The 20,737-nt window shown below is 40.3% G+C and overlaps 2 protein-coding genes, 3 long non-coding RNA genes and 1 pseudogene across 6 annotated transcripts in view; 4 read left to right on the top strand and 2 right to left on the bottom strand.

Moving 5' to 3' along the window:
* The window catches only part of LOC149105157 (uncharacterized), a 254,926-nt gene that overhangs the window by 71,096 nt on the left and 163,093 nt on the right, over positions 1–20,737 (top strand). The gene's annotated exons all lie outside the window — the stretch shown is intronic.
* Positions 1–20,737, top strand: part of LOC110068149 (uncharacterized) — a 62,190-nt pseudogene that overhangs the window by 13,349 nt on the left and 28,104 nt on the right. Inside the window, exons 7-9 of the transcript XR_016201326.1 lie at positions 13,724–13,894; positions 14,193–14,369; positions 15,457–15,690. The product of XR_016201326.1 is annotated as an uncharacterized LOC110068149 (transcript). The remainder of the gene's footprint in view (positions 1–13,723; positions 13,895–14,192; positions 14,370–15,456; positions 15,691–20,737) is intronic.
* On the bottom strand, positions 3,942–5,996 carry LOC149105159 (uncharacterized). Its single transcript, XR_016201347.1, has 2 exons — positions 5,731–5,996; positions 3,942–5,333 (listed from the first exon to the last, which is right to left on the bottom strand). It is a non-coding gene; the product is annotated as an uncharacterized LOC149105159 (long non-coding RNA).
* Positions 6,055–6,848, top strand: LOC149105160 (uncharacterized). Its single transcript, XR_016201348.1, has 2 exons — positions 6,055–6,208; positions 6,633–6,848. It is a non-coding gene; the product is annotated as an uncharacterized LOC149105160 (long non-coding RNA).
* Positions 9,138–9,999, bottom strand: LOC149105161 (uncharacterized). Its single transcript, XM_089271157.1, has one exon. It carries the CDS (start codon positions 9,888–9,890, stop codon positions 9,327–9,329), a length of 564 nt encoding a protein of 187 aa, XP_089127283.1. The 5' UTR covers positions 9,891–9,999; the 3' UTR covers positions 9,138–9,326.
* LOC149105162 (uncharacterized) lies at positions 11,057–11,672 on the top strand. Its single transcript, XM_089271158.1, has one exon. It carries the CDS (start codon positions 11,109–11,111, stop codon positions 11,670–11,672), a length of 564 nt encoding a protein of 187 aa, XP_089127284.1. The 5' UTR covers positions 11,057–11,108.

Below are 20,737 nucleotides of genomic sequence, written 5' to 3' on the forward strand. Positions count from 1 at the left end.
TACGTCACAGACATACTTTGCCGCTCACGCGTCCAGCCGTCTCCTCTCGGGGAGGAACGTACACCGGACTCGAGAAAGCGTCGGAAATCGAGCCTACGAAGTGGCGAGGTAAAAATTTTGCCGCTTTAATTTTTTTTTTCTGAGATTGAAAAGAATAATTGTTTGAACATAATTTATACACACGAAGTGATATAAACAACAGCGAAAAGGAAACCATTAAAAAAAGTCGATTTAAATGCCAATTCCCTGTATGAGACACGTCTACAGGGGATCATGGTTGTTGTATTTATCACCTTGCACTGGATATTTATCTTGATGAATACAACTACCTTAATTCCAAATGTACACGTCTCATAGAGGGAGTAGGCCATTGACCTTTTAATTCATGCGTGGGAAACGTGCAAGCTGTACAGAGCGTGCGCGAAACATTTTACAGAATCTTCAAAGATGACAAATCTAATTTAAAATGTCGGTCTGAAAAAAAAAAAATTGAAATGAAAAATAGAACGTGCCCAGGACTGTGGTGAAAACTGGATATATTGTTGCACAAACAAGGTTTCCTCAATACTTGTGGAGGTACTTTGTTAAGGTGGCTCGCTAGAGTAATTACGAACACCCTCCCTGTAGAGCGCGAGTTAGAAAAAGAAACTTAGTGGGTTTCTCTCAAAGTTTTTCCTAGTCTGCGAGCAGGCTTACCTTTGAGTCACACACGCAAGCAGCGAAGAGCAAAGCGATCCGGCGGGAAGGAGTCTGGTGAGAGGTGCCAAGAAAGTTTACCTACATTGATCTCCGTTATTTTTAATTCATTTATTTATCTATTTATTTCTACTTCGCCTGAGCTAAGTGAAATACCATTCGTCGAAAAGCGGGAAAGGCGAGAAAACTGTTAATCTATTATGCTTGATGAGGAGCGATTAGATCCCCATGGAGTCGGTAATTTAGCGCACGTTCTCACAACAAAAAATAAGTCGTCCACATTTGAAGTCAGAAGAAGAGTTGAGTGCGCGTATTACTGACGTTTTAACAAAACTCCAGTCTATTCCTGGTTAACTTTTAAACTAAAGAGGGAGCAGGGAATAGCAGTTAAAAGTATGTAATGAATCAAGACGCACTTGTCGTGTTTCCGACTGTATATGGGAAGAATGTATGTGATTGCAAGCGGGCAAAACAACACGAACAGCGTTTGGCCGTTTACCAGCATCATCAAAGATCAGACTGCCAAAGCAAGATCACTTGGATACAAGTGTGTGTCCTTGCTAGACATAAACTTTGACGGTTTTTAATCGGCAAGACTTTATCAACAACGTTCGGATATCGCGCCTGCATGTTGCTATGAAAAAGAATTACAATTTTCCCGAGAAATATGAGTTGCCAAAGTTCATACTTCCGGTGAAAATTATTTGTTGTTGTTGTTGTTGTTGTTGTTATTTTTTTCCTACGATTTCCAGGGTGGAATTGAAAAAATTGCAGACATCAGAGCAGGCCCACTTTCTCGTCTCGCGGCTTCCCCGCTCGATTTCGCGGTCACGGCTACGCCGCACGCACTTTTGCTTCAACGCAAGCCTGCTCGGAGGCTAAGTTTTCCCTGTAGAAATTTACCAGTATGGGTACTGTTAAAATAAGGCTTATGTTTTGGTTGTCAATTTTTGGATTAAGGCCGTTACTATGGCAACATCTCATCTAATGGCAGGTAGATGCATTCCTCATTTTGACCGTAAACTCCTTAATATTTATACTTTACTTCGGTGAATTTTTTTTCATACTTCGCCACATCATAGATATGATATTACCCGACATTTTGAATTGGCAAAAAGTCAAGGATGTTCAGACGGTTTTTCCAATATTCTGTAATTTGTCATTACTCTAAATATATTAGATTAGCTATGACAGAGTTTAACAAAAATAGGGTATTTTATAGGAACTGTACGTCGTTAGAACTGAGCCAAATTTAAAAAAAAAACATTCACTCAAGGGAGTGTGAGAAAATTAGCATTTATTGGGTCACGTTGACTTCGCAAAGAACACGAGTGGTTATTTATTTAAGTGCCCGCTGATGTGACTAGGGGCGTAGCCAGGATTTTTCAAAGGGAGTGGGGGTCACACTGTGTCAAAGAGAGGGTACTCACCAGATTGTCATGTTGTTTTTGCTACCTGTTGGAGGTTGTCTGCTTAAAAAGGCTTGCAAAGGGGGGTCATGGGCACCCCAGGACCCCCCCCCCCCCAGCTACGCCTTTGTGCGACGCTATGTATCGCGTGCGAGAAAGCAAGAGTAAATTAGAGCTCTTTTACCGGTTAAAGGCTTAAACAGATGTTAGAAGAGAGTTCAAAACTATTGCCATTTATACCGAAGTGATTTAACGCCTTTCAAGTGCTGAAGTGGTTTTCGTTTCTTGCGTCATTTTTGCGCACACGATTAATAACGCCTTCCAAACTAAAATGTGGTGTTCCAATTTGATAAAATTCAGAGTAAATACTGAGAACCACTTCAAAAATGGCTACTTTTTCGGTGTAAAATAGAAACCTGTCTCGGAGAAAAGTTATTTTTACGTTGCAGGCTTGGAAGTTTCGTTGGAAATTAGTGCAAAATTGGCCTAAAGTGAAACGTAGAGCTTAGACGGAAATCTATGATTGCCATTTAATTCCAAAGACGATATTTGCAATATACTAAGAATCTTAAACTGGTGTTAAAACTCAGAGGAAAAATTTCCCTGTTTGCAAGGAATGAAAACATTCTTCCGAGCAATTTCCTATTCTTTATTTGAACTGAAATGTAATGTTTAAGTCACGCATAAGAAACCAAATGATTTTTTTGAATTTCCTGTCTCGAGAGGTACCTCCATTCAAAATTTCTGATCCCCCAAACAACACAAGAGAGGATTCAAAATTTCCGATCCCCCAAAGAACACTAGAAAGGGTTCAGAATTTCTGATCTCCCAAAGAACATTAGAAAAGGTTCAGAATTTCTGATCCCCCAAAGAACACTAGAAAGGGTTCAGAATTTCTGATCCCCCAAAGAACTCTAGAAAGGGTTCAGAATTTCTGATCCCCCAAAGAACACAGGAGAAGATTCAGAATTTCTGATCCCCTGCAAAGCCAGTGTTACATCCAATGTAGCCACATTAAATTAGAACACTGAAGACAGGGTTTAGATCTTGCTGCCTGCCTGAACAATGTCTAATCAAAATATTTTTTCTTCATCACAATATTCAATTAGAAATTTTATACAAATATAGCATAATTCTTAACAGATTCCATACACTCAGATTATACTGAGAGTGATGAAGAACAATTTTCTTCACAGCAGTCTATTAATATAAGTAAATGTAAACATCACACATTGTATTACAATGATCTATGCACTTCAAAATTACAGTAGCTGTAAGTTTAAAAAAAACAATATCAAACAGTACCTAAGAGGATAGGAAAGTTCAGAATTGATCAAAACAGTAAGATTACTCAAACTGCACAACTGTAGGCATAAATGCAGACTCCACTTTCTCTGTCAGAATTTGCCCACCTTATGTGAAAGAAAAATTTCTAACAATTTCTGTTTAACATGGAAACAAGGCACCTCACTGTTATAAAACAAAAAGAGCGTTCAGGAACACTACAGTACATTACAGGGATGACAATTAAAGACTGCAATATACACGAACATTTAAATTTGCAGTTGATACATTTACGTGGGTCAATGTACTCTACATACATGTATACAGTGTCCTCCAAAAACCTGTTGTCATATAGCAGAGGCCATGGACTTTAGCTTTGCCCAACACGTTTTTACATCTTCAATCTAACTTTTTGAGTGGGCTACCAGTTCATTCACACTTCAGTTACGCAACCAGTTTAACAATGCTCAAAGGAGAAGAGTGTGGGTAAAATTGTTTTTATAAAGACCTGACAGATATGGATGCAAGTATTGTAGCTAATGCTACAAGCAATTCTATTCTTTCTTTTTTAATTTGGCATACTCATCTTGGAGATGTTTCCTGGTAGCTGGCAATAGTTTGCTGTCCTCAGTTAAAGAAGCCCTCCCAAAAACAATCATATCTTATTACTAGTTTATTACTAACTTCATGCTACTTGCAACTCTCTCATTCCTGGTTGAGGGATGCAAATCTCTATTCTTTTTTCTATCCAAGAGGTTTTGTAGATAGAGGATAGCTATCTTTGACATGGCTTAAAGCTAACTAATATCTATCTATCAGATAGTTAGGAAATAGATTGACTAGCTAAAAACTAGCTTCCTGTGTAGATAGTCAACAGATACTTAGATGGCCCATCTATCCACTAACTTGTCTATCCAAAAACCACCACTAATGTAGTAAGCCAAAACCTAGGCTTTCTGAAGACTAGTCCTTACATTGAACAATAAAACACTATCCTATCTAGTAAAAAGATAGCCTATCTGAAAACTACCCATCACTCATATCGCACTGTGATAACCTACCCAAAACCCAGAGATAAAAAGATAGCAGCCAATCTAAAAAATTATCCATCACTCATGTACATGCAGCACTTTAATATTTACCTAACCAAAAGCTTTCTTAGTCACAAGTGGTGAAACTATAGCTAACTATTGAAAACTCTTCATTATTCATTTTATATGGATCTTTGATAACTGCTCTTCAAATCCTAAACCTAAGTGAAATCTCTGTATTTACATAGGAAAATGTATAAATAATTAATAGTTTTATTTAAACCTGCTACAGTTGTACATTAAAATTTAATACCAAAAACCAGGCACATCCAGATGCAAAAGGAGGACAAAATCTGGCTGGAAATGAGTTTCCATTATGTTGCGATTTATCACAAAACTTACTTAAATTTAACATATATCTTTCTAAAATCCTGTTTGAAACACTTCTCAGCTACTTAAATTGGAGTCTAGTAAATGTTTACATTCTTCAGTAAATTTTCATGAAATGTAAACAGATTTCATGACCGGAAAATCACAAAATATTCTTGACATGAATTTCAAATTTCAATTACAGTAATTTCTTCATGAAAGTATTTTTTTCAATTAATTTTATCCATGAATCATGGGTTTTTCAAATTATGGCAAGACTTATGTACAAAGGTCTGGAAGTGGTTAAAAGTAATTTTCCGTAACCTAGCTGTGAATTATATCTGCTGTTCTAAATAACCTCTATTTGCATAAAGAAATGCCAAATTATAAAGGACCTTTGGAACACTGCCCAATTAAAGAGAACTTCAACCACCCTAATGAAAATAACATCAGTCTTTTGCAACTCAAGTAATAAGTGGCAAACAAATGGTCTTGATAATGTAATATGCACATCTAACATAACCTCAAGAGCACCACCATCAACCTGAAAATCAAAAAGGTGAAGGATGTTGCTTTTTGATATCTTGTGTTTTAGGTGTTGTATACTACATATGTATGCCCAGTTGATCCTAGACAAGATATACACTAGATATATAAGAAGTATATGTAAACTACATGAGAGAGCTCGCATTTATTGCACTTATTGTACTTTTACAATGAATGATTTTCCCAACACGAGATTGTTCGTATATTGTTGCGTTGAATACAGTTGCTTTCATAACTCCTTTAGGAAATGAACATTTGTATTCACGAAATCAACAAGACTTAACAGTGTGTTAAAGCATCTGCATCTTCTGTAATCTTCCACGATCAATTTAACCGGCCAGAACGTTTCCAGTATTTTAAGAACCGTCACAAATTACGCAAGAAAATCAGTTTACCTTGGAAAGCTGCAGGAACCATAACCTTTCTGTAAACCTGACGAGTGTAAGAGAAACCGCCAGCTGCTGGCAAATAGTTTGATTGCCACACTGTTTTGCCGACGAAACTTCATACTTTTCCACCTTTACTGGGATTTGACTCAACTGGAATAACAACGGACATCTGTAAACAATTTGTGACTGCTTTCCAACGTAGAGCAAGGCTATATAATAACAGAGAGCTTTGTTATCGAATCCTAACAACATTGATCACGATCTTTGCCCGCCATTTTGGTGTTTCCGTCCGATCCCATAATCCTTCGGTCAATCTGATAAATGAATACTTTTGACCAGCAGATTCCCTTTCCAAAGGAGTCGGTTATTTGCGCGCAATTTCGAATCCAACATTGTCAATAGCAGCGAGAAGCATGGAATGATTTGTCCAAGTTCAAATGAGTATCTTGGTTGCTTCGGTGAAAGAAAGGCAAGTCGCAGAAAAGTAAGTATATCATAACTGTTGCTCAACATTACAGTTAGCTGCTCAATCTTTGAATCGAAATCAATGTTGTGGCTGAAGAAATTTCGTTGTTATATTTATTTCGCGATCACTGAAACACAAGAAAAACGTTTGCTCTCCTGATTTTATTAGCACCCGTAACGAAGAAATTATTCACACGCATTTCCTATGTATGAAATGCTTGCATAATAGCTTGTTAGTGTGCTTTTTGAAGAGGTAACTTAAAGTTTACACTGAATTGATTTGAAGCTACAGATCACGCTCGATACACTTCACTACCGCATTGCCTACATACTGCTCACTATTCTTTACAAAAGAATACACTCCCGATCAATTGATTAATGAAAAACAATGTTAATTCTATCGCTATTTATAAGAATATTTAGCTTCGATTGCTTCATTGCAGAGCAGAGGGGAAAAAAAGGCAAGAATAGCGGCCCTCAATCCGAAACGAACACATTAAAGCAGAAAACGGAGGTGGCGCAGACGGCAGCTGAGTCCTGATTAAAATTCTTGTTATCTTTGATGTGGACTTTAAACAACAGCTCGTAATTCTGGAGCCTAAATTCATATCTTTTTGAATTGAAAATAAAACCTTTCACTGTCCGAAATGAAACTGCAATTTTTGTCTCGATCCTTTGGCGTGGTTTCAAATCGTTATTAATAATGACCTAGCTGTAAATATTTCATTTGTGTACTTTTCTGATGCCCTTTACTCTGTGATCCTTTTGTCTGTAATGTGTTTAAAGTTACTATCCAATCGTTACTTTTTAGCTATCAGACATCTAGTTAATTTCTTGTGAATTATAAATAGACGGCCATTTCTGTCCTGTCACCTGACAGGGGGGATCAGAAATTCTGAATCATTTTAAGAATTATGGGTAGATGACCGTTTTGTTCTGATAAGTTATGTACTGGGGGATCAGAATTTTTGAATCCCTTTAAGTCATGTGGGATCAGAAATGCTGAAATGTTGTAGAATTATAAATCGACAGCTCTTTCTATCATGTTAGCAGATTTGGTGGGGGAGGGGGATCAGAAATTCGCAATACTTTTAGAACCATAAGCAGATAGCCGTTTTTGTCCCGTGAAGTGATGGGGATCAGAAATTCTGAATGCATTTAGAATTATAAATAGATGACTGTTTTGCTCTGACGGGTTGTGGACTGGGGATCAGTTTTTTGAAACTATTAAAGTCTTGGGGGATCAGAAATTCTGAATCCTTTTAGAATCATAGATGGATGACCGTTTTATTCTGATAAGTTGTGGGCCGGGAGATCAGAAAATCTGAATCTCTCAAAAAAGGAAAGCGCGATGGGTGCACGATCTTTTTTACATTAAATTGTACATTTTGGTGAAATTGGATGTATTGCCCCTGGCAGACTCAACTGAACACTTCTTTTTCTCCTTCCAATAAGCCACAACCTTTCGGAAACACAAACTTTTTCGGCATCAAATACCAGTACCCTTCGGAATTTTTCCAAATTGGAATGCCACATTTTAGTTTGGAAGGCGTTTAATACTGACGTCTGGCAGACAATGGTAGCGTGAGTAGTAATGGACGCTCATATGAGCGGTAACCAATCAGGAGCCGAGAAAGACAATTGGCTATTGTTTGGAGAACAATGGACGCTATTGTTTTCCACATCCAAGATGGCCGCCACAAATTTCAGCCAATCAGGAGCCAAATTAAGAATTCAAGATGGCGGCGCCCACGAAAGTCGGCCATGTTGGAAAACAGCCCACCAGCCTCGACGGAGGACTGGGATCGGTCTCACGGATTTCCATGGCGACACAAATCACGCCAGGGTCACGCAAAAAATGTCATGCAACTTCAAAATCGATACTTACAGTATCCTGTGGTCCTAAACGACAGAGGTCCATCCAACAAGCGGCCATGATGAAGACTGAGAGACTTGTGTCCGAGGCACTTATATACCTTTCTATTCGTTCCAAAGCATCCTGGGACGCTGACCTCATCGGGAACCAATCCTAGACTTGCCCCACTCCCTTCACAGTCGAAGGGGTAAAAATAGGGGTAAGGGGGTACTCCCCGTTCCAAAGCATCCTGGGCTGATGACCTCATCGGGAACCAATCTTAGACTTGCCCCACTCCCTTCGCAGTCGAAGGGGTAAAAATTGGGGTGAGGGGGTACTCCCCATTCCAAATCCTAGATTTGTCCCACTCCCTTCTCGCCCAAAGGAGTAAAATAGAGATAAGGGGGTACTCCCTCTTAGTCTGCTATTTAAAACCTTCACACGTTTTGAAAAGGACCAAAACAAAGTTTGTTGACTCACGAAATGGAAGTTAGAAGAAGTCGAAGACTACTAGGATTGACCCCGAAGTAGATGAGTTCAAGGACAAATGTTTCATCTGTCAAGGCGACCTTGTCATTGACTCCTTGACTCGATGTAGTGCGAAAACTTATTGCTGTGGAACATTTTTGCACAAGAGGTGTTTGCAACAGGAGTTACAATACTCAGATAAGTGCGGACATTGCAAAACCTCAAATCCTCGGGGGAATGAAGATGAGGCACAACTTTCACCTTGGGAGGAGGTGGTACGAGAGAGGATTACCAACGCAACGAATGCCATCAATAGGTATCGGCGAGGGGGACGGCCTTATCATGTTCACAATCGTAATATTGTTTCGTGGAGGACCTTGCCGTACCATGCGAATCTTTCCATCTGGTTTGAATTTTATACAAGACTCACCATCTTCGTGCAGCAAAGGGGAAACGCTACCCTGTACATCCATGCCTATGTCAGCTTGCCGTGGATGACCATTACTCAATCAATAAGACAGACGGTGTATGAAATGTTCAGTAGAAACATCCCAACGGAAGTAATGCTCTGCGTACGCGAAGTAAAGTTTAGGTTATTGTTCCTGTCGTGGCTGCACTACGACGCTGAGGATGTTGGGCCAGGACTCGCTGTTTGTTCTTGGCAGAATATTTTTTGTGGTAGGCCTTTTTAGAGACAACCCTCTGGTCATTCCCTGACAGTTGATTGGAGCAATTCATCTTGCATGTGTGGCGTCTTACAAATAATGACTAAAACCCTGGAATCACACACTCTTATAAGAGTCACATGGCTAATTCAGGTCTTAACTTCTTCTTCTACTTCCTCTTCGTCATCATCGTCGGGGAGTAACTTCTTCCGCATTAGTTTGTTTAGCAGGAATTTTCGTTTTGCCACTGCCGACTCGGCCGCTTCGTCAAAATCCATGTCGTCTTCCTCAATAAAGCGTCGAAGAGTCTTCATGACTTTACGGTGTATTGCGTCGTGTTTGATACGGTGAGTCCATTTTAGACGCTCTAAGTAAGTCCTTCGTAGCCTTCTTCTACTTACAGGTAATAGGACGTTGAAAGCAGCATTTTCGGCATAGGTTTGGGACTTTCCCTTATCCAGGAACTGCTGGACTTCCTTCAGGTAAGTTTCTTTGACGTCTTCCCCGACGTTTTGACGTAGCGGACTCCACGGATCTGGTTCATCGTCGTCTGCTTCTTCTTCCTCTTCGGAGCTGCTACTATCTTCATCTTCTTCCTGTTTCTCTTCAGGCTCCTCTTCATCCACCTCTTCTTCAACGTTCTCATCATTGTTATCTTCCACGGGGCCAAAAATATCTGTTGAACGATCATCCATGATTCTCGTCGACCTCATCCACTACCCCCACATTTACCGCCACCACTACCACCTACACCACCACCACATTTACCACCACCACATCCACCACCACCACCACCACCACCACATTTACCACCACCCCCACATCCACCACCACCACATTCACCACCACCGCCACCACCGCCACCACCACCACATTTACCCCCACCACCACCACCAAATTCACTACCACCGCCACATTTACCACCACCACCACATGCACCATCACAACCACCATATTCACCACCACCACCTCCTATATCACCACCACATGTACCACGACCGCGGCATCCACCACATTCATCACCACAGCCACATCCACCACCTACACCACCACCACATTTACCACCGCCACCAAATTCCCCACCACATCCACCTCCACCGCCACCACCACCACATTCACCACCACCAGCTGCCACATCCACCACATTTACCACCACCACCACCACATCCACCACATTCACCACCACCACCACCACATCCACCACCTACACCACCACCACTGCATCCACCACCACCACCTACACCACCACCACATTTACCACCACCACCACCACCGCATTTACCACCGCCAACACCACCGCATCCACCACCACCACCACCACCTACACCACCACCACATTTACCACCGCAACCAAAACCACATTCGCCACCACCGCCACCACCACCACCGCCACATCCACCAAATTTCCCACCACATCCACCTCCACCGCCACCACCACCACATTCACCACCACAACTGCCACATCCACCACATTTACCACCACCACCACCACATCCACCACATTCACCACCACCACCACCACATTTACCACCGCCAACCGGTGGAGGTGGATGTGGTGGGAAATTTGGTGGATGTGGCGGTGGTGGTGGTGGCGGTGGTGGTGTAGGTGGTGGATGTGGCTGTGGTGATGAATGTGGTGGATGCGGCGGTCGTGGTACATGTGGTGGTGATATAGGAGGTGGTGGTGGTGAATATGGTGGTTGTGATGGTGCATGTGGTGGTGGTGGTGAATGTAGCGGTGGTAGTGAATGTGGTGGTGGTGGTGGGGGTAAATGTGGTGGTGGTGGCGGTGGTGGTGAATGTGGTGGTGGTGGATGTGGGGGTGGTGGTAAATGTGGTGGTGGTGGTGGTGGTGGTGGTGGTGGATGTGGTGGTGGTAAATGTGGTGGTGGTGTAGGTGGTAGTGGTGGCGGTAAATGTGGGGGTAGTGGATGAGGTCGACGAGAATCATGGATGATCGTTCAACAGATATTTTTGGCCCCGTGGAAGATAACAATGATGAGAACGTTGAAGAAGAGGTGGATGAAGAGGAGCCTGAAGAGAAACAGGAAGAAGATGAAGATAGTAGCAGCTCCGAAGAGGAAGAAGAAGCAGACGACGATGAACCAGATCCGTGGAGTCCGCTACGTCAAAACGTCGGGGAAGACGTCAAAGAAACTTACCTGAAGGAAGTCCAGCAGTTCCTGGATAAGGGAAAGTCCCAAACCTATGCCGAAAATGCTGCTTTCAACGTCCTATTACCTGTAAGTAGAAGAAGGCTACGAAGGACTTACTTAGAGCGTCTAAAATGGACTCACCGTATCAAACACGACGCAATACACCGTAAAGTCATGAAGACTCTTCGACGCTTTATTGAGGAAGACGACATGGATTTTGACGAAGCGGCCGAGTCGGCAGTGGCAAAACGAAAATTCCTGCTAAACAAACTAATGCGGAAGAAGTTACTCTCCGACGATGATGACGAAGAGGAAGTAGAAGAAGAAGTTAAGACCTGAATTAGCCATGTGACTCTTATAAGAGTGTGTGATTCCAGGGTTTTAGTCATTATTTGTAAGACGCCACACATGCAAGATGAATTGCTCCAATCAACTGTCAGGGAATGACCAGAGGGTTGTCTCTAAAAAGGCCTACCACAAAAAATATTCTGCCAAGAACAAACAGCGAGTCCTGGCCCAACATCCTCAGCGTCGTAGTGCAGCCACGACAGGAACAATAACCTAAACTTTACTTCGCGTACGCAGAGCATTACTTCCGTTGGGATGTTTCTACTGAACATTTCATACACCGTCTGTCTTATTGATTGAGTAATGGTCATCCACGGCAAGCTGACATAGGCATGGATGTACAGGGTAGCGTTTCCCCTTTGCTGCACGAAGATGGTGAGTCTTGTATAAAATTCAAACCAGATGGAAAGATTCGCATGGTACGGCAAGGTCCTCCACGAAACAATATTACGATTGTGAACATGATAAGGCCGTCCCCCTCGCCGATACCTATTGATGGCATTCGTTGCGTTGGTAATCCTCTCTCGTACCACCTCCTCCCAAGGTGAAAGTTGTGCCTCATCTTCATTCCCCCGAGGATTTGAGGTTTTGCAATGTCCGCACTTATCTGAGTATTGTAACTCCTGTTGCAAACACCTCTTGTGCAAAAATGTTCCACAGCAATAAGTTTTCGCACTACATCGAGTCAAGGAGTCAATGACAAGGTCGCCTTGACAGATGAAACATTTGTCCTTGAACTCATCTACTTCGGGGTCAATCCTAGTAGTCTTCGACTTCTTCTAACTTCCATTTCGTGAGTCAACAAACTTTGTTTTGGTCCTTTTCAAAACGTGTGAAGGTTTTAAATAGCAGACTAAGAGGGAGTACCCCCTTATCTCTATTTTACTCCTTTGGGCGAGAAGGGAGTGGGACAAATCTAGGATTTGGAATGGGGAGTACCCCCTCACCCCAATTTTTACCCCTTCGACTGCGAAGGGAGTGGGGCAAGTCTAAGATTGGTTCCCGATGAGGTCATTAGCCCAGGATGCTTTGGAATGGGGAGAACCCCCTTACCCCTATTTTTACCCCTTCGACTGTGAAGGGAGTGGGGCAAGTCTAGGATTGGTTCCCAACATGGCCTACTTTCGTGAGCGGCGCCATCTTGAATTCTTAATTCGGCTCCTGATTGGCTGAAATTTGAGGCGGCCATCTTGGAATTGGAAAACAATAGCATCCATTGTTCTTAATTCGGCTCCTGATTGGCTGAAATTTGTGGCGGCCATCTTAGATGTAGAAAACAATAGCGTCCATTGTTCTCCAAACAATAGCCTATTGTCTTTCACGGCTCCTGATTGGTTGCCGCACATATGAGCGTCCATTACTACTAGCGTGACTGCAGTAAAAATTTAAAACAAATCTATTGACTGGAAAATTTTCACGCGAACGTCCTTAAATAGTACTTGAAGCTGCTGCCGATGAACCCACTGTAATCACTTCTGCCAATGCGGGCAATATGCGTTCAGGTTTGCTTTATAGATTGATAAAACCTTTGATTGCCAGAAACATGTTCCGAAGCTGGTCGAACGTCGAGCGTTGGTAAGTCTTTTCTTACCTTTGGAATCTTTCAGGCCAAATTTCGTAACCTTCTTTATATTTTCTGGTACAGCATCTTCTTATATTCTCAGAATTTCCGATTCCTAAACACTGGGAAAATGGGAGTTAACGCCGACTATTTTGTTTTTGTTCAATAAAGCATTATACACTGAATAGGTTAGGGTAGTGCTCATTTTCCTGAGATAGCGAACCAATCAGATTGCTTGAAACATCAAGATCACTGAGTATGTATAAAGGTATGATAATTATAGGGACACGTAAAATGCCGACATTTCATCAACGTCCATATAGTAAATTTGTTTCGTTATCAAGCAATGCAACTATACGTATTTTGGGTTTTAGTTAGCCCCCCACGATTTCTTTAAAGATAGATTTCTTTAAAGATAGATTAATTTTAATGTTGTTAAAATGCCCGTATTCCGTTAATTTTTTTTTTTTTTTTTTCAAAGTCTTAGTCAATTGCGGCGATCCTGGTTCTCCATTAAACGGTCAAAAACGCGGCTCACAATACTGGACTGGGGAATCTGTGTCGTTCATTTGTCATCCGGGATATCGCTTGGTTGGACCGGCCACTAGAGTGTGTTTGCCTTCCGGTAACTGGAGTGGTGTACAGCCTTCATGTAAGTAACTTGATTCCATACCTTATTATGCCAAGCAGTTGGGCTTTACTTTTAACCAAAGGATTTCTGTTGAAGTACGACTGCCAAATTTATTCTCGCAATCTTGGATACAGGGGCCCTATAACCTGCGTTAAAAAATAAATAAATAAATAAATAAATAGATAAATAAACGGCAACAAAAACAACCACAAAGAAAACAAAACAAGCAAGACGTGACGGAGGATGAAGAGTTGACTTTGCTCACATTGTTTTGTTTGAGTAAATATTAATCTTGTTTGCTACCCCGGTATAAATGTAGGCTTCAAAACTTGTCCTCCTTTGGGAAACCTGAAGCACGGTCTTGTCCACGGACAGCAGTATTGGGAAGGAAAACATATTTCCTTCTCTTGCAATCCTGGTTACTGGCTAAAAGGATCCACAGAACGTTACTGCTTGATGAATGGTACTTGGTCGGGAGTTCAACCTTCATGTATTGGTAAGAGGGATTGATGATGGTAATTGTCAAAAAAAATAAATAAATAAATGTAAACATTTGGAAGCGTTGCTTGTACGCTGCTCACCTTTTCTTAGATTTCACCTTAATTTTTTGCCGAGAGGGACGTAATTAGGAGGTCAAACTAACGTAGATCTAATGAACTCAATTGCAATCGTTGTGGGCTGACTCCACGTTTGTTCGCTCGATGATGACGTTGATGGAACACTTTGTTCACATGATCTCCAGTAATTTGCCGCATTTCTCCCGCCCTGACTACATAACCGATGTAATTTGTCATAACATAACATAGCCGATGTAATTAGCAACTAAACTTATCTTAAAGAGCGATGATCCCTATGACATTCGTTTGAAGGAGTTAAACCTCGTGTCATTGGAGAAGAGAAGATTACTGACTGATGTGACTTTCTTATATAAAACACTTAATGGCAACATTAATATTGACGTCAGTAAAATTACAGATTTCCACTCAGAATTTGACCGCTTTTAACTTAGGTGTAAGGATTTTTTAACTTTAATGAAGAAATATGCTAGAACTAAAGTATAGTTTTTTTTTTTTTATTCCATCATATAACTGACATATGCAATCGACTTCCTTTAGATATTCTTTGCTCTGATTATGTCAACATTTTTAAGCCTAGACATTTCTTAGTGATTTTTAAGTATTTAGTTTTTTTTTTCTTTCATATTTTAATGCATTCTTCAAATTTATTATATTTTGTGTATTTATATTAGTTCATAGGTGATCTGCTTTTATATGGGGTTTAGGACCCCTTTACAGGTTATCCTTTGGCCTTTTAAGCATAGACTGTAATAAATAAAATAAAGTAAAAAAAAATAAACACGAGTTACTTATGTTACAACGCAAACAGCTACATCAGATACAGCTGCATCAAATGCTGTTTGATATTGTATTCTAGATCATGTTTTTACAGTAATAACTAAACTAAACAGGTCGGTTTACATTCTCTCTATATTTTGGAGGGGAGTGCACGCTTAAGTGAAAGAAAAAAAAACGGCTCGACGTCAAAACTTTACTAACTTCAGGAACGTCCGTTATTTTGTTTAGGAATGAAAATACAGTCAAGTATTCTACAAACCAGTGAACGTTTCGCCAGGTACTTCAGTCAATTTATGGAACCAGTGGCTGGTTCGCATCCATATTGGAAGCTGTGTTACCGCGCCACCAATCATGGTTGGTCGTCAAGTACCTTCCACAGCAACTGTGACGGTAAGGTTAGAACAGTTACCATCATCAAGAACGACCAATACGTATTTGGTGGATACACAGATATTCCCTGGGGTATGTACATATACTAAAAGGCTTCTATACGCTGATGGTCTTTTTGTTTAACTAACCTATCAAAGAAAAGGCGGAGTAAATTGGGCGATGGTGTATAATGTGTACTGTATAGCCTGCGACCTACCTCGGGAAATCTGTGCCAAACACCTCCCTCAATTCTCCAGAACATCCAGCCCCCTCCCCCCTCCCCACTAGAACTCGCTCTTAACCATGAAATTAAGCCCACTAGCATTCTATTTCAAAAAGTGAACTTTGCAATATCCAGCTGCTCACGGATACATCATGACGAAATCAACGTTTTCAAAGTGTTCTTACACTTTAGCTTAAGACAGCTTAGTTCTTTTGTCAAAAAAATCCGAGAACTGTACGTAGATAGTCTGTTTGCGATGTGCTAAAGTCAAGTTTTTCTTAATAACATTTTCTTCAAAATAACTAATTTGAGATGAGTAGCTGTATATTGATTCTTAAATAAATGGACAACGTCTATGATCACAAATCTTACAACATCTTTTCCGGCTTCTCTTTGCCATGGTATGAAAAAGAGTAGACAGAGTGGAATGACGTCACCGGCTTTGCACTTGTACAATTTTTGTATTGGATTCCGTTAAGATACTATCCTCTGTTGCACACTAAATCTATAGATTATTGTAGAACGTCTCAGACTTTAAAATGTTTAAAGTTCGGGATAACTTGGATGAGTTTAGCTGTAGAGGAATTCATTTTTAAAAAAAAGCGAAAAATGATTCGTAGAAAGTCGTTAAACCTTGACATTGTCAATTGAAACACATTTATTCAGAATGCTTCCAATTCAGTCGGTATCTACACAACCTGACGGTGTTGTAGTGGTTGTGGTTGACAGTGGTTTTGTAAGAAAAAAAATAGTATCAGAACTGCAAATAAATCCATAAATATTATCCAAATTACTGACACTTTTCTAACTGAGGTGTTCAAAAACAAAATTCGCGTGGCGCTTGGTCTTTATTTGCCTCCGCAGTCTCATGGCTAAATACGTCTCTAGTATATTCCCAATACCGTTCAGAGTTGGCTTTTTCCGGTGACGTTTCGTAATTGAGGTGATAAAATATTAACAGGCTTTGCTTTGTGATTAATTATAGCTGTAATTAAACCTATTGCGTTGCTTTCCTTTGCCTATTCATATAGAAGCGGACTCTTGAGAGATCACTCACAAATTGAACATAGCATGGCATTGCTTAATTAGCGCCCTCCTTCCTATAATTGTCCCCTTACTACTAAGCGTCTTAGCACCCTTTTACTGACATTTTTGTTCATAACCATCTATATTCTAATAAGTGCTCCCATACTTATGAGCCACCCTCCTACAAAAGTTCCTCTTCATTCAACGAAGCACTCATTAAGCACTATTCAGTTGAACACCTTATAAAGATCAAGCAATTGAAACTTTCTTTTGAGCTAATCGCATTATTCCTGAATTATGTTTGCCCAGCGATGTGCCTTCAAACTGTCAAAGACTACTGCCTAATGCATCATAACACGTTTTCAATAAATCACGTTTGGAGGGAAGGCTGAATAATCCGGAGATCAATTGAGTAGTGAAAAGTTAAGGCCCTCTACGCAGAAATAGATATTGAATCAGCCTGTCATTATCAATGTTACAAGAGTTTTCAAATTTTCTCATGCTGATTGCCATGCCAAATCAGAGTACACACGAGAGAATAAAGTCCTAGACTTTGTTACTACATACTTACTATAAATTTAGTATGAGTTTGCTGGACACGGAGATGGTTCAACGCATGTGTAATTTGACTCTTATGCTGCCTCAAAATTATACACTACAAAAGGCTAGTTACTAGTTCATTGTAGGAGCAACGTGGGGGAGTCAAGCTGTTGTGGAATTCGCTCCTCTGAAGCCAGGTGCGAATTGCAGACTGGTGAAACAAAATGGACATACATTACTGATCTTACAACGGCAATACTCATTTCAAGCTTTTTTTTTTTAAGTTGACCCAAGTTTATCAGAAACCTGAAACCCTGGGACACCTGACCCTGCATTATTACCAACCTTGTTTTTGTCAACCGTAGTTGATCCTGATGTAAAATAGTAAGTGTTTTGATCTCTTTCTATCAGGCAAAATAAGCACGTGTCTATTACCCCCAAAGATAGTTAATATTCTATTAACAAAGTGTCAACTCATTGGTTTAAGTAAATAAAGTAAGTGAGTAAAGTAAAGACTTTATTCATGCTGCAAGAATAATGGATAAGGCAGAACCATAGGAACTCTCTGTTATAAACCCATGTGCAGTAACAATAAATAATTTCTCTTCTCTAAAAAAGAAAGAAAATAAAATAGACAAATATACAAATTGTCAGATTTTACATGATAATTTAAAAAAAAAAAGATTCACTAAAAATGTTAAAATATCTCCATTATCAACTAAGTTTAACACGACTCAATGCGAAGTTTATATGAAATAAATCATATATGAACTGCGGTTGTAGATGAAAGTGAAGACTGATCATCGCAGTAAATTTTCCAATTTAAGCAATGACTTAGTTTGAAAGTAAAAAAACGTATGAAGCAGATTCCAAAAGTAACCTGTTCGCACAGCGTATAGATGTGTCAATTCCTGGCACCGTAAGCTTCCTAAGGTAACGACCCCCTGAGAATAGCGACCTCCGCCCCTCCCCGAACCGCGACCCCCGATAGAAGCGAACCTTCCGAAAGCAATGAGCCCAAAACCCACCCCACACCCCCTCCCCCTCCACTCCCACCGAAAACAATAGTAAGGTGAATGTTACGGTACGATCACGTTGTGAAATGTCAGTTCGTGGTTCGTCAGTTCATGTTGCGCCGTGTTCAAACAAAAACCGTATAATTTTCATCAAGTAATAGGAACGTAATAACAGGAATTTTTTTTTAAAATTAAAATAAACAACTCCTTATCATTATCAGCAGGTGCTTGTTAAAAGAAACGTTTCGTCAAATTTAAATTGAAAACTCCACCTACGCTCTGAGATATTGTTAAAGCAGACAGATTGTAAACATAGCAGTGCGTCATGAAGTCGAAACAGTTTTCGGTATCTGACTCGCTTTCCTGTCGACTATTGACACATGGTCTTGACCTGAAGCGTGGCAACATAGCTTTAAACAGGAACGGGGAATTTAGTTTTAAGGAATGGTTTTACGAATTTACAACTTTAATTTTGTAAAAAAAAAAAAGCTCAGTCGTACCAACTTCATAAAGCGCTCTTTGGTACACAAAAGTAACGACCCCTCCCCCCTCCCCGATAGTAACGACCCCCCGAAAGTAACGAGCCCCTAAGGCTGCTTTTCCAAAAGAAACGAGCCTCGTTACTTTCGGAAATTTGCGGTAATTTGAAATAGTAATTTCACCATGTGGAGTACAATTCAGGGAGTAATCGGACGAAAAATTTCAAAGTCAGACGAGCGCGCAGTGCGAGATTGATTTAAAATTACGAGCACTATTTCTCCCTAAATTGTACGACACGAGGTCCAATTACTAATTGATCGCATCAATAACAAATTTTAAGCCCTAGACTGAAAGGCCGGTTTCACTCGCGATAAAGCACATCGCACATCGCGTTATGACCCTAAAAATGGCTGCGAAAGAGACAGCGAAATTAGTGGTAGTTATAAATCATCGCCCTTAATCATAGCAATTACAATATCCTTAAATGTGATTGGTGCATAAACTGCTGTATTTTGCTCTAATTAATCTGCAAAGCTGTAATCGGACGGTGTAATCGGACACCTGTAATCGGACAGTTACATGAGCCAATCATTTTAAGTCCTCTCCACTAAATCCACCAATCACAACATTGATTACAATCCCTATAGTAACCAATTCAAGAGACTGACTTTGTAAATTGTGGAGGTTTAGTCTCCGGTGACTGTTTTGAAAGAAACTTAACAGCCATTTTGCAAGCATTTTGCATGTTGTTAATTATGATATTTAAAAATGACTATTAAACGCTCTTTTTCACATGAATTTTTGCTTTTTTGGGAAATTGTAATTATTATGATTAATTGGTAACAGGACATCGTGTCGTCCAATTCAGTCTGTAATCACACTCGTGATTAACAAATCGGACTCCCGCTTCGCGGTCGTCCAATTTTGTTAATCACTCGTGTGATTACAAGCCAACTTGGACTCCATCAGTCCTATTACCATTATTAATTTTCAATGCTGTAGTTGGTATACGGCAACCTTACATGATTTACAAGACTTGATGCGAGGCACGAAGAGGCAGGAGGAAGGCATTGCTTCATAAATACTATAGTTAACACTTAGCCTGAGTGCACAGGTAATGGGGGACGGGGTGGTGGATATAACTTCCCTTCGAATCATTCTCGAGATCTTGAAAGAGGATTTACTTTCAGTAACTGTTTATTTATTCCTCGACGAAATTATTATGTGCAAATGTTTGTCTGCGTCATTTGTCTTTGCCATTATATACAACCGCATCTTGAATGTATTTTTGAGCATTTAGACTGAGCATTTAGATTCCATCAAAAACTTGGATAAGTTTTCAAAATACAGTCGAACCTCTGTTAAGCGGCCACCTATTTAGTGGCCACCCCTTATTCAGCGGCTAGATATCAAAGTCGCGATCAAATTATTGTCAGTGAAAATACTACAAATAAAACCCCTATTAACCGGTCACCTCTATTAAACGGCCGCGGCCACCTTTTGGTCATCCTGATGAGGGTTTCTCTATTGTCTTCACCTCTATTGATTAAGCGGCTACACAAAATTTAATAGACTTAGACTGGCTTTGTTTCAGAAAAGACGATGAAATATAGGAGTCCCAAAATAGCATTTGAAGGCTGATAAAACCATTCACACACATGTACATTATGATTATGATTGTCTTGACGTGATTACATTTCAACCCAATGGTGAAAAATATTTAAAACACACGAACGCCTATTAAGCGCTTAATAGAGGTTTGACTACTTTACGTTATTCTCCGATTGTTTGAGAAAATAGGGAAATCCAAGGTGGCGCATCTAACATGACGAACTGATGATGTCATGTGATGTCA

Source organism: Orbicella faveolata, unplaced genomic scaffold (assembly GCF_042242905.1).
Source record: "Orbicella faveolata isolate gen_17 unplaced genomic scaffold, um_ofav_v1 contig_34, whole genome shotgun sequence".
NCBI classification, from domain to species: domain Eukaryota; kingdom Metazoa; phylum Cnidaria; class Anthozoa; order Scleractinia; family Merulinidae; genus Orbicella; species Orbicella faveolata.